This window comes from Spea bombifrons, chromosome 6 (genome assembly GCF_027358695.1).
Source record: "Spea bombifrons isolate aSpeBom1 chromosome 6, aSpeBom1.2.pri, whole genome shotgun sequence".
Taxonomy (NCBI): Eukaryota; Metazoa; Chordata; class Amphibia; order Anura; family Pelobatidae; genus Spea; species Spea bombifrons.
Window position 1 is genome coordinate 16805001 of NC_071092.1, and position 14376 is coordinate 16819376.

The 14376-nt window shown below is 42.4% G+C and overlaps 1 protein-coding gene across 2 annotated transcripts in view; it reads right to left on the reverse strand.

Annotated features, from left to right (window-relative positions):
- Positions 1 to 14376, reverse strand: part of RO60 (Ro60, Y RNA binding protein) — a 119559-nt gene that overhangs the window by 29489 nt on the left and 75694 nt on the right. For both annotated transcript variants that reach the window (XM_053468631.1, XM_053468630.1), the window contains 2 exons: positions 5841 to 5957; positions 4613 to 4726 (listed from right to left, as the gene is read on the reverse strand). In XM_053468631.1, the coding sequence (XP_053324606.1) occupies positions 4613 to 4726; positions 5841 to 5957 (231 nt within the window). The remainder of the gene's footprint in view (positions 1 to 4612; positions 4727 to 5840; positions 5958 to 14376) is intronic.

A 14376-nucleotide genomic window follows, 5' to 3' on the forward strand; every position in this document is an offset into this window, starting at 1 on the left:
TTTAGGGGCAGTTATGTTAATAGGGTGTTTAGGGTTAATTTAGGAGCAGCTGTGGTTAATGGGGTGTTTGGGGTTAATTTGAGGCAGTTGTGGTTAATGGTGTGTTTAGGGTTAATTTAGGGGATGCTGTGGTTGATGGGGTCTTTAGGGTTAATTTAGGGGATGCTGTGGTTAAGGGGGTGTTAAGGGTTAATTTAGGGGCAGTTATGGTTAATGGGGAGTTTAGGGTTAATTTAGGGGAATCTAAATCCTGGGGGCAGTGAAGTGACATATCTGGGGGTATAAGGCATATACAGTATATAAGGCATATGTGGGGAGGGCAGTGTGGCATGTCTGGGGAGGACGGAGTGGTGTATCAGGGTGTATAAGGCATATCTGGGGGTAGAGAAGTGGCATGTCTGGGAGGCAGGGTGGCATGTCTGGGGAGGATGGAGTGGGGTATCAGGGGATATAAGGCGTATCAGACACAGTGGCAGATGTGGGAGGCAGCGTGGAGTGGCAGATGTGGGAGGCAGCGTGGCAGATGTGGGAGGCATTGTGGAGTGGCAGATGTGGGAGGCAGCATGGCGTGGCATATGTGGGGAGGGCAGGGTGGCATGTCTGGGGAAAATGGAGTGGTGTTTCAGGGGGTATAAGGCGTATCAGGCACAGTGGCATGTGGGGGGTAGAGTGGAGTGGCAGATGTGGGAGGCAGCGTGGCGTGACAGATGTGGGAGGCAGCGTGGCATATGTGGGAGGCATTGTGGCGTGGCAGATGTGGGAGGCAGCGTGGCGTGACAGATGTGGGAGGCAGCGTGGAGTGGCATATGTGGGAGGCAGCGTGGAGTGCTGTGGTAGGCAGCGTGGCATATGTGGGGGGGCAGCATGGCATGTCTGGGAGGCAGCGTAGCAAGCCTGGGCTCAAATGTGCATATATTGGGGGGCTGGTTGGGAAATAAAGACAAGAAATTTATTATCAAAGTTTTTTTATTCTGCTGTTTGTATTTAACATCATTTGTTTAGTAAATTATTTTAAATAAATGAAAAATTTACATTCATTTTTTTTATCCGATTAATCGAAAAAATAATCGGCCAACTAATCGATTATTAAAATAATCGTTAGTTGCAGCCCTAATATATATATATATCATATAACTGCTAACAGCAATCCAACTCCTATCAAGCCAAGGCAGCCAGTACATGCTGGAACCTGGGGATGATAGGAGTTTGAGTACAGCCTCCCTATGCCATGCTACCCCCCCCCTTACACATCCATGCTATCACACACACACTCATTCACAAACATTTAAATACTCATTCATTCCATTAATCGCACATACACACACGCTCAAACCCCCCACCCCCTTACCTGAACTGCAGATCTCCCATTCGCAGACTTCTGCAGGGGCCCGGCTCTGCGAGCAACTTCTCTGGCCCCGCCCTCAGAGGAAGGAGGGGGGAGGTAGAGTTATGTGACACTCTACTAGCTTCCTGCTGCTAATAGAAGAGACGCTGCTCGGGACCAAAGCACCGGTAAGCAGCACGGCCCCAGCAGACATTTTTTTGAAGTCTAATTAGAAGACGACCTCAATTATAAGACGAGGGGTATTTTTCAGACCATTTGCTCTGAGAAAAACCTTGTCTTATAATCGAGCAAATACGGTGTATATATATATAAATATTAGCCCCTGCTTCCGATATATATTAATATTAGACCCTGCTGCCGGTATATATTATTAGTCCCGGCTTCCGATACATATTAATATTAGCCCCTGCAGCCAATATATATAAATATTAAACCTTGCTGTCAATATATAAATATTAGCCCCTGCTGCCAATATATAAATAAATATTAGCTCCTGCTGCCAAAACATATATAGATATTTGCCCCTGCTGCCAATATATTTTATAGTGAAAAAATTGGACCCTACCCAAGCATTTCCTTGGGCCCTGCTCCACGCTCCCTAGCATGCAACCACTCCCCCCGCTCCCGCACCAAATATTTTGCCACACTGACTGCAGATTAGGAGAAGACTGTGAGAGTCAGTACAGTCTTCCCTATTTCTGACCCTTCTGTGACATTGAGAGGTCCTCTCCCCCTAATCATCCCCAGAGTCCCTTTGTCCCCTCATTCACTAAGCTATAGATCAAATAAACACATGTAAACAGCACATGCATGTATAGATCAACTGAAAAAGACATAAGAACTCTGTATTTACAGGTATACAGAAATAATGTATGGAAACAGAGCATTGCAGGTATAGATCAACAGAATAACACAAACCCAGCATTGCAAGTATAGATCAACTGGAAATCCCATGTAAACTCAGCACTGAAGGTATAGATAAAATAAGCAACACATGGAAACAGCACTGTGGGTATTGATCAACTGAATTAGACATTCAAACCCTGTATTTGCAGGTGTACATACATAATGTATGGAAACATAGCATAACAGATATAGATCAACATAATAATACACAAACCCAGCAGGTAAAGATCAATTGGAGAAGTAATAATCACCAAAAACGAACAAACTACCAATAATGGTAGAGGTACGTGCACTGTACATATATATAAACACCAAAACCTATTGCAAGGAGAGCACGTAAGGAAAAAAGGTATATACAAAGTAAATCTTTAACCCCTTAAGGACAATAGGGGTTTTTACTCTTAGTATATTGCGGGACAATGGCTCTTTTAACGTTTTTCAGTGTTACTGTTTAGATGTAATTTTCTTCTTTCTCATTTCATGCTCCCACACATATTATATATTGTTTTTTCCAGGACAAACAGGGCTTTCTTTAGATACCATTCATTTTATCATATCATCTAATTTACTATAAAAAAATGATAAAATATGGGGATTTTTTGTTAAAAAAATTACTTTTTCTCACTTTTTAAACAGAAAACTTTTGCTCATCTGCAAAAACGAATGAAAAAACCTGCTAAATAGATTCTACTATTTGTCCTGAGTTTAGAAATACCCAATGTTTTTATGTTTTTTTGCTTTTTTTCTGCACATTATGGGGCAATAAGTACAGGTAGCGTTTTGCTATTTCAAAACCTTTTTTTCCAAATCTGGTAATTCTTCCCCCCATGTGCCATTTCAGGTATCTTTGAAGCCGGCCAATGAAATTTACCACATCAAATCATATATTTTTAAAAACTAGACACCCCAAGGTATCTGAAATGCTGGTATTTTAACCCTTTCCATGCACTCCATGCACTAATTTTACCACCACCCTTTGTGAAACTTTATGGTAGTAAATTGTTTTTGTATTTTTTTCACACATGTTGTACTTCGGGTATAAATTTATCGCTCCTGGTGCATGTCCGTGTCAAACAACACCCCAATATGTGTTCAGTAACATCTCCTGAGCGCAGTGATACCCCCCATGGGTTTGTAGGGTTATTTGGGAAGTAAAATGCCGCCTTTGTGAGGTGTGTATTTTTTTGCCATTTAGACATCTGCCCCATGTCCCATATTTGGGACATCTTTGAACCCGGCCAATTCAATTTACCCCATCAACTCATATATTTTTTAATACTAGACACCCTATGGGCATTTGTAATGCCAATATTTTAACTCTTTCCATGCTGGAATTTTTGTAAAGATAAAGAATTTTAGGACTTGCTTATTAAAAACTTTTTTCACAGGATGGCACTTGTGGTTGCTCCTCGGAGCAATCACAAGGCGATCGGGGGTCGGGGCGGGTTGTGTTGCTGATATGCCTCGATACTGAGGCATGTCAGTAACACAGTTTATGCTTAGGAAGCGATTCCGATCGCTTCCTAAGCAGTTTTAGCCGGGCGCCGCCGCGATCTTTGATGATCGGTGCGGCGGCGGCCATTTCACTTGTGAGGCTTCCGCGGACGCTGCAAAGCCGCCGATCGCGGCGATGCAGCTATTTAACGGCAGCCCGTACATGTACGGGCATTGTCGTTAACACGTTGCACGGCAACCCCGTACATGTACGGGGATTGTCGTTAAGGGGTTAATTCATTCTCTCACTCATTCTGACTCTTTATTTCAATGTTTTTACTACCCTCCTTTCTTACTATCTACCCTGTCCCCCCATCTACCCCCTCCAATATCTACACCCCCTTCTCACTATCCATCCTCTCCCCCTTTGTAGTTCACTTACCTTACAGAAGTCCTGTGGTGGGAGCGTAAAGACCTCTGTCTTGCTACTGTGTTGCAGTACGTGCTGCTTCGCTGCTGAGCGCCGGAATACGATGTCATATTCCGGCGCTCAGCATGAAATGCTGGCACCCCTACCAAGACCCTACCAAGACATAGGCCTCACGGAGGACAGTGAGGCGCCAAGCTTGGTGCCCCTCTCCGTCAATCAGTGCTTCCTTGCGGCTGCAAAACAACAAAACACGGTGGGGCACAGCATGATGTACTGCCCAAACCACTCAAAAATCACCTCCTGAGCTCTGTTTAAATCAGGCATTTAACTCCATACAGTATAGGTGGACATTTAGTTTAGTTTTTAAAAATATATGGTTTGATTGGGGTAAATTGTATCGGCTGGCATTAAATATGCCCTAAATAGGACATGGGGAGCAGCTTTTTAAATTTGCCTTAGCTGTTTCAGAAAATGTGCATTTCCCTTCTGTTACTTACATCACTCATTTTCTCTGATACTTCAGTTAAATTCATATCTGCAGTTACTTGACACAGAACTATTTCATCAGAAAAGGCAACCATGTGAGAGTTTTTCTCAGTGCGTGCAACAAGCTGCAGAATAAAAATAACAGAAAAGTAGACATTTTTATATTCTGTTATGTTTATCTCAAGTCATTATTGTGGCAATAAACTTGAAAAACAGGAGATGAGACAGTATGTGGTTTAAATATAAATATTTTAAGGGATTTAACGAAGTACAAGAGGGAAGTTTATTGAAAAGGATGAAAAATGTGAACACACAGTCATAATATAAAACTAGAGGGACGGAGGTTTAACTGTATTTTAAGGAAGTTTTACTTTACCGAGAGGGAAATGGAACCACCGTCCATCAGACGTGGTAGAGGCTAATACACTGAATGAATTAAACATTTGTGCGATTGGCATAAAGCTTTACAATACAATAAGCTAAGACAATACACCAAGGACTGATAAGGTTCTGAGTCTCCTACATAAGGAAAATGGGCAGAGTAGGCAGGCCGAATGGTCCTTATCTGCTGTCAAATTCTATGTGTCTATGGATATTAGCCAGAGTAAGTTATATTTCTTTTTAAGAAAAAAGATGGCATATTGCTAAAAACTCACACTTTACAGGTGTAAGTTTCTAACTGCATTTTCAAGGACAGGTTTGCTGTTAAATAAATGTAAAATGTGAAGCAAATTGTGCATCAGATAACATTCTGTGAAATTGAGTATTTCTAATATTTTTCACTTCAGAAATAAACCTGAACTCAGAGCTCATTTTCTAAAGCAAAATGTCACATGAGTTGAGGTTATCATTTAGCTCTGTAAAAGCTACGGTGAACAACTACATGTCTCAAGGGTGACAAACAGGCCACAATTTTTAAATCTGGAAGAACAAGTATGGATCTAGATGGATCTGCTTACTGTACAAGATATCATAATCATATGAAAATACATAAACTAAACGATTACTTCAAAATCATGCCTCATTTTGTTCCTAATGCTGGAAAAGGTAAGTCTGAATGAATATTATCTTTGTTTCAAAAGAGTTCTGATTGAGAAACGACCCTATACATTTACTTACTTTACATAAGCCATGCTTGGAACATATTTAAAACAAGAACGTATCGGACAATAACAACTCACAAGCCACTAATTAATGAAAACAGTAATAATCCAGTAACAATAGATTACATTTACTCACCATACACATTGCTGCAGCTACAGTACTGGCATTGATGGTACTGCCCAAAACTAGCTGATCCATGGATGCACTGACATCTATAGCAAGAAGGAAACGTTTTCCTGTTGGTTCTACCATCTAAAGATAATAAAGATGTACAATTGTTTGACATTTACTATGAATTCATATGACTTTAATGTCAATACAGGTGTATTTTTTATACTTTTATTCTGTTCTACACATTTTAGGCCTGAATGCAACTTGAGTGTTAAGAACATATGTTATCAATTATGTGACGTAGCTTAGAGGGTCTTCTGTGGAATGCCAGTGTATCCTATGACTGCTCTAATAGGATTCCTTAAATTCATATATTGCCCATATATAGTAACAACGTGTATCCTAATTGAGGGTAAAGGGGGATAATATGCATGGTTAGAAGGGCAAGGTCTTTTTCACCTTCATCTCACCAAGAATACTGAGCCTACAGTACCTGTTCCCACCATTATTTCCAGCAACCAGTACTTTGTTATTCAATAAACCTGCTTAAGAAGACTTTGAAGCTGTGGTCTTGATTGCCGTTTGGTCACTGGAGAAGTTTAGATATTCAAGACAAAGAATAATCTAACAACAGGTGTATTTTAAAAATGCTTCAAACTTTTAACCACTATAACCTTCATAACAAAAAGTTTACTGCTAGTAAAAATGTAAGGTCTTTTTTCCTATATGTGCAATTTAGGATGCCAATCATAAATGGTCACAAGGATCCAAGATAATGTATAAACCAGCTAAAACAGTTATGATTTGAGGGTTGATGCTGACAGTAGTTGGGACCCATTAGTTCAAGTGGTCTCTCATGAATAAGTTTTCAGCAACCGCTCAGCGCGGCCTCTGTCTTCTCCATCTGGATATTTTCTTTTTTTCAGACCATTCTCTGTAATCCCTGAGATGGTTGTGCAAGAAAATCCCAGTAGATCAGCAGTTTCTGAAAAACTCAGACCAGCCCGTCTGGCACTTTTTCATATTTAATAAAAGCTATGATTGAGAAAATGTTTTTTTTTTTTGTTTGTATTTCCTTTTATTTGCCACTATGCCCCAGTTATGCACATCTACCCCCCAGATACGCCTTATACCCCCTCATATGCCACTCTTACCCCCCAAACTTACCCTAGACTTGTCCCCCATGCTTCAGAATCCCTGGTGTCTCCTCCGCTGCCGCTGGCCGGTACTTCCGCCTAGGCTTCTATGACTGAACACCGGAAGGTCATGTCACGCCGGTGCTCTGTTACAGAAGCCCCAGTGGAAGTGCCGGCAGCAGCGGATGTTTACTGTGCGCATCCCGCAAACATTCACCGGCTGCGGGATGCACACAGACAACCTCCACTGCTGCCAGCACTTCCACCAGGGCTTCTATGGTGGAGCACCAGAAGGTTACGTGATTCTATGTGCTCCGTCATAGAAGCCCCAGAGGACGTGCCAGCAGCAGCGGAGGTTGTCTACACACAACGCTGCGGGGGATCTGAACCTTAGTCTTGTAGTTAGACCTCTATTTGAGGTCTGATTATAAGACGATGGGTATTTTTCAGGGCATTTGGGAGAAATATCACAATCCATGCCAAGGCAAATATTTACCCATTTTCTTTTAAGAATATGGTTATCATTATTTTTCTACATGGGGATTATGGGTGGAATATCATGGTTGCACATGCCAGGTAACAAATTTATCTTGTTTCTTATAAGAATACGATTATGGGGGCGTGGCTTGCAACAACCCAAGATGGACATACAGTGAACCTTCTCCTCCACAAATCCCCTGAAAAAGCAGTGAAAATAGCAATCTACACTACCTGAAAACGTACTTACCTGCCAGTAACATACACAGCATGACTGGTGGCACTCAAAAGTCAACTAAAAAGAAAACGGTACCAGACCTTTTTATTTGGAAACTACCAGCACTAGAGCTTCCCGCGCACATGAGTGCGGAGACCAGCCCCAACACCCCCCTGCTGCCTGATCGCTCCATGAGAGCGACAGTGCAGCGTTAACCCCTTCAATGCCGCGATTTTGGAAGCCCAGGCAGACCATAAACAGCAAAAACGAGCCCCCACGAGACTCCCCCCTGCAATGACTGGTCTATAGACCAGTTATTGCGTCCCAGCTGCCAGAGGCAGCCTCAGGGACAGGGGGAGAGGGTTCTTTGGTCTCCACATGAGTGTAGAGACCAGCCCCAACACCCCCCTGCTGCCTGATCGCTCCATGTGCAGCGTTAACCCCTTCAATGCCACAATTGTGACACATTCGTGGCATTGCAGGGGTTAACATTTGTCCTCACAAGCTTGTGGGGACTTAATATCAGTCAATGCTGTGCTCCAATGGAACATCAGCATTGAAAGCGTAAAAAAAAAACAACAAAAACCAGCACTGACCTGAAAGTCCAGGGTGCTTCCAGGTCAAACGCTGTGAGTTTAGTAAGTGGGCTGATGATGATCAGATCACTCCTGACCAACTGTTAGTTTAAAAAAAAATCCTGGCTCCTAACTTTTTTAGCTGGCGCCTAGATTCACAACAAATTTGTCGAGCCCTGCACTATGGCATATCAGGGGGGTATACGGCATACCTGGGGAGGACGGAGTGACATATCTGAGGGTATAAGGCATATAGGGTATATAAGGCATATGTGGGGAGGGTGGAGTGGCATGTCTGGGAGGCAGCATGGCATATCTGGGAGGCAGTGTGGCAAGCCTGGGCTCAAATGTGCATAACTGGGGGACAGGTTGGGAAATAAAAACAAGAAATCCATTTTCATCAAAGTTTTTTTTATTCTGCCATTTGTTTTTAACATCCTACGTTACTTTATTAAATTTTTTTAAATGAAAAATTTACATTTTTTTATCCGATTAAAAATAATCGGCTAACTAATCGATTATGAAAATGATCGTTAGTTGTAGCCCTAATTCTCAATTAAATTAACTGTTCGCCTGACATTGTCAGGGGCTTCTCTCAGTTTGCCCCCCCCCCTTTACCTCTAACTGCACCTTAAGTTAACCTTATTAAATTTATTAAATTAACCCTCAGTCCTCAGCATTAAATTAATCCTGGAGAAGACCCCATTAACCCTAACTGCCCCTAAATTAACCCTGAAGACCCCGTCAACCACAACTGCCCCTAAATTAACCCTAAATACCCCACCAACCACAACTGACCCTACATTAACCCTAAACACCCCATCAACCACAACAGCCCCTAAATTAACCCTTAACACCCCATCAACCACAACTGCCCCTAAATTAACCCATTAACTATAACTGTCCCTAAATTAACCCTAAACACCCCATCAACTATAACTGCCCCTAAATTAACCCTAAATACCCCATGAACCACAACTGCCCCTAAATTAACCCTAAACACCCCCCATCAACTACAACTGCCCCTAAATTAACCCTAAACACCCCATTAACTATAACTGCCCCTAAATTAACCCCCACCTCCCATAACTTTCAGCAGCCCAAATATTAATTTTATACTCACAGTTAGATGAGTTCCTGAGCCATGTGGACACTATAGGAAATGGGCGGGGCCAATCGACCATTTGGTCCCACCCCTTTATTCCTCCCTGTCCCTCCCTGCAGTCACTGCCAATTGGTTCCGCCCCTTTCTTTCTCCGGCAGTGATTGCAGGGAGGGACTGGTAAGTAGGAACTGCTGTAAGTCACAAACGCATTATAAAATGAGGGGTATTTTTCAGAGTGTTTGCTCTGAAAAAACCATCATTTTATAATCGATAAAAATCAATTCAACTAATCGATAATGAAATTTGTTGGCAACGATTTTCATTATCGATTATTAATTGAGATGGCCAAACTAACAGACCAGCAAGCCATATTATTGGCCTTATAAGCTTGAAATGCATTGAAGTGTGAGTCGCAATGGATCCAAATTCAAAATAGAACGAGGCAGGGATGCCTGCTATCCCCTCTTTTGTTCGCATTATGCGTTAAACCACTGGTATATTACACTGGTACACCCGGATATTATGGGGATCAATGTAGGTGATCAGCAATATAAAGTGGGACTCTTTGCCGACAATATCCTGCTTAAGCTGACCAGAACCTTGATATCCCTCCCAAACCTATACCGCACGCTCCGTGATTTCCCCCAGATCTCGGGCTAAAAAATTAATACTCTAAGCATGAAGCCCTAAACATAAACCTTCTAGAGCGACTTCGGGAAACCAGTGAAGCTAACTTTATCTTTATATGGAGGAAAGCACATTTTAGATACTTAGGAATTAACATCACTAATGACCCTAGCACATTATATCGATCAAACTAGTTTCCACTATTGGCCACCCTTTGAAAAGAAATGAGGCAGTGGTCTCAATAGCCCATATCTTGGATTGAACAAATATATGCGATAAAGTTGAATACGTTGTCAAGGCTGCTCTACCTTTTTCGAGCCATACCCATCCCAATACGAAAGGAAGATATTGACGCATTTCAAAATCACATTTAATAGAGAGGCCATCTATCTGCTTAAGGGAGGGGGGCCTAGCGGTGCCAAACCTTTACTTGTGCTACCTCGCCTAGACTTTCGCAGCGGAAAGCAGTGTCTCACCCCAAAAGCACATTACCATGGGTAGATATTGAGTACAGTCACATCTCCCATCATCAATTACAGCTGGTTCTCTGGACCAAACTCCCAGGACTACCTGGAGACACCATCCTAACAACCATGAAATCCTCTTACTCCCTCTGGGGGAGAGTGAAACGAAGCTTAAACCTCATGAGAGAGGTCGCAGTTGAAGATGTCCTATGTAGCCATGGGTACAGGTGATCGCTGTTTCCAAGATTGTGGGATAAGAGGTACCTACCTGCACGTTTGGTGGTCTTGTGGGTCTGTCTTTCCCATATGGACAGAATTCTTCAAAAAAAGATTTCTAGAGCTTTGGGGACAGTCATGAAACCCTCACCAGAAGTGGGATTACTATTGATGGGAGTCGGCAAAACAAAATTGTCTGCATCTAACAATAAAACGTATTCACATTATATGTGTAGCTGTTAAGAAGACCATAGCTAGAAGATGAAAGGGCACCCTCCCGCCATCTATGGAAGAGATTCAGTCCAACATTTGGAACCTCATTACTTTAGAGAAGATCACAGCTATACTACATGATGAAACCCATAAATTTGAAGCCATTTGGGACCCATGGGTCACAACATACTCTAATGTAGAGGAAATTGCCCCCTTGATACATCTTTGAGACAGATATATCTATTGAAGAGCACTCGTGTCTTCCCATTTCCCACTTTCTTCTTAGTACTTGTTTTCTTCTCTTACATTAATAAACAGAAAATAAAGATTAGCGTTTGCTGCATGGTACAATTTTGACTTGCTAGCAGATACTGTACACACGGGACTCTCTTGTTCTGTGAAGTTCTTGTTAAACAGTAATTTTGGTCAAGAGCTTGTTTGACAGTCACCTTTTGTACGCATGTATTATGCAATTCTGTATCTGTTCATTATCTCTGAATGAACACGAATACCATATTTGCTCGATTATAAGACAGGGTGTCATGGACTGGGTCCATACAGACGACTGTTACGACCCAGAGCGCCCAAAGATGGTGTTCTGGAGATATTGCACAGTAGAGGAGTTGGACAGGGCCTGGTGCAGGGCACTGCATTCTCCCGGGTGTTGCGTATCTGAGGTTAGGCGACCGCAACCAGGGCCCTGACATAGCAGCGGATGTTGTCCAGTTCAAAAAAAACTTGGTGATATCCTGCAGGCACAAGACATACCTCTACAGAGAAACGAGCAAGATGCTGCAGGCTGAGAGTAGAGAAGCCAAGCAGAGTAACAGCAGAAACATAGCGAGCAAGGGGGACAGAGCAAGGAACACAACAAAGGACAGGGAACAAGGCAAGGAACACAGGGGATGGAGTGAGGAGCTGAGATCCTCAGACAATTCTCCTTAAAGCCAGGATAGGAAATCTTAAACAGGGACATGGGGAGAGGAGAGAGGAAGCAAAATCCTCAGTTGATTAAGGGAAAAGAGGGCAAAGGCACATAAAAGACCGACAAACATAAATACAGGACTAGCCTAGGACAACAATTGGAGATTTAGTCACATCTTATGGCCATACTATGCTTAGCCCACCACTATACCAAAGTACTCCAATATTCGGTGGGTCCTAGTGCTAAATCCTGCCTACTGAATCACTAAAACTGAAACTAAACATTAAATCTAAAACACAGAACAGAGATAAAACATACCTATAGACTGCAGAATGAGACAAACATAACAAACGGGTGGGGCACAACTTATAAAGGAAAAAGAAACTGAAGCTATTAGCAGGACCGAAATTCAAGAATCAGAAGTTAAGGACAGAGCATAAGGAAATCCAGGAATGAATTACAGCAAAGGGGAACTGTAGCAAGACACGGGAATTCTAGCGAAAAAGGAAAAACCAAATAGAGGTCTGACTATAAGCCTAAGATCCAGATCCGGTGCTCACTCATAGAAGCCACGGCGGAAGTCCTGGGTAGGAGCGGAGGTTCTCTGCGCGCATCATGCAGATGTCCACCAGCTGCCCAGGGAGTCTGGAGCATGGGGGACAAGTCTAGGGTAGCATCTGTAAGTCGGGACGCATACAGGCAAATAGGGGGGAATATGGCATATTAAGGAGGCAGGGTTGCATTGAGGAGGTATAAGGCATATCTGGGGCAAAGTGGCATATGGGGGGTTTAAGGCATATCTGGGGGGGCAGTGTAGCAAGCCATGGGGCGAGATGTGCATAACTGTGGGACAGGTTGGCAAATAAAAGAAAATAAAAATAAAACTACATTTGAAATTGGAAGAGAGTGCTCCTAATCTCACCTGGGAGCCAGACATCTTACTGATTGATAATAGAGCAAATACTTATTTCACTGAGTAAAATGCAAATTAATTTATAACTTATTTGAAATGCGTTATTCTGGATTTTTTTTTATTAGTTATTCTGTCTCTCACCATTCGAATAAACCTACCATTAAAATTATAGACTGATAACGTACAAAATCAGCAAGGGATTAAATGGTTGGCTGTAAAAAAAACTTTATTCATTTAAAAAAAAAAAAATAATAATAATAATATAAATAATAATAATAATTATGTGAGCTAAGTGATGTCATTGTGACATCACTGGCATGTTCAGGAGGTCCTTAAGAGGACCGCTAACCATTTTTGTGTAAAAAAAAAATATATATATAAAAAATAAATAAAATTAAAAAAATTAAAAAAATATATAAAAAAGATAAAAATCATAAAAAATTAAAAAGCCTTACATACCATTGCCCTAGTATAACATCTAGCCAGTATAACCCTCCTGCCCCCATTCACACCCCCCAAACCCGTTAAGCCATAGGTGCTGGGTAAGTATGGAAAATCTATATAAATTAGGTATTTCTGAAATCAGGACACCTGAATTGATAAACTTGGAGGGGATTTTCCATCACTTTACCTAATTTTGTGATGATAATAAAAAATATTAGGTTTTTTTTTCTAATTGTCGCTAGTTTTTACTAAATTTCTCATTCTAAATTTTCAGCTAATCATCCAACTATGGTATCAAAAGAAAGCTCTATCTCTCCTTGAAAAAAACAATATATAGTTTACATGGGTACACTATTCACAGGAAAGGAGAATAATCGCTAAACTGACATACCGCAAAAATTGCAAAATTGCTCTGGGACTTGAGGTACCAAAAACCCCATGGGATTGAAGGGGTTAAACTAAAACAAAGGTGGTCACTCTCTGGTTGTATATCCTGGCTGTCTGCCAGAGATATTCCCCTCAGCAAATGATGAGATATACTTCTGGGGGTAGACACAGAAGTCTTTACAAAGCCGGGGGCCCATAGTCGGTAGGGACTGGCTGCCAGGCCTCTCCAGTGGCCCCAGTGATAGAGGGTTCCGTCACAGCGCTTTTAGGTAATACTGTATTTCCCTGAATATAGGCCACACTGTTTTCTCCCCACTTTAAGTCTTTAAAGTAGGAGTCCGGCCTATATTCGGGGTTTAGCGCAGTGATGTGCAATTCGTTTTGCCCGACGTCCGGTACATGCCCGCCATGCCGGGAGGGTGTTTTTTTCTCTTTTTTCATTTAGCCCTGCTACGGGCAAAAAGCAAGGTTAGGATCCAGATCCCCCGCAGCGCTGCAGGAGACCTGGATCCTACTCTCCGGCAGCCAGTGGACATCTGCGCGATGCAAGTAGACAACCTCCGCTGCCGGAACTTCCCCCGGGGCTTTCAGGTGCTCTACCATAGAAGCCCCGGCGGAAGCGGTGACAGCTGAGGTTCTCTAAGCGCGTTGTGCAGAAAATCAGCGACCGGCCCTGCTAGACACCAGGGAGTCTGGGGGTGTATTGATAAGTCAGGGGGTGGTGGCATATCTAGGGAGCAGAGTGGCATATCTAGGGAGCAGAGTGGCGTATCGGGGGGGGCAGAGTGGCATATCAGGGGAGCAGAGGGGAATATCTATAAGTAAGGTGCATTATGAATTAAGAGGGGGACCTTAAAATGG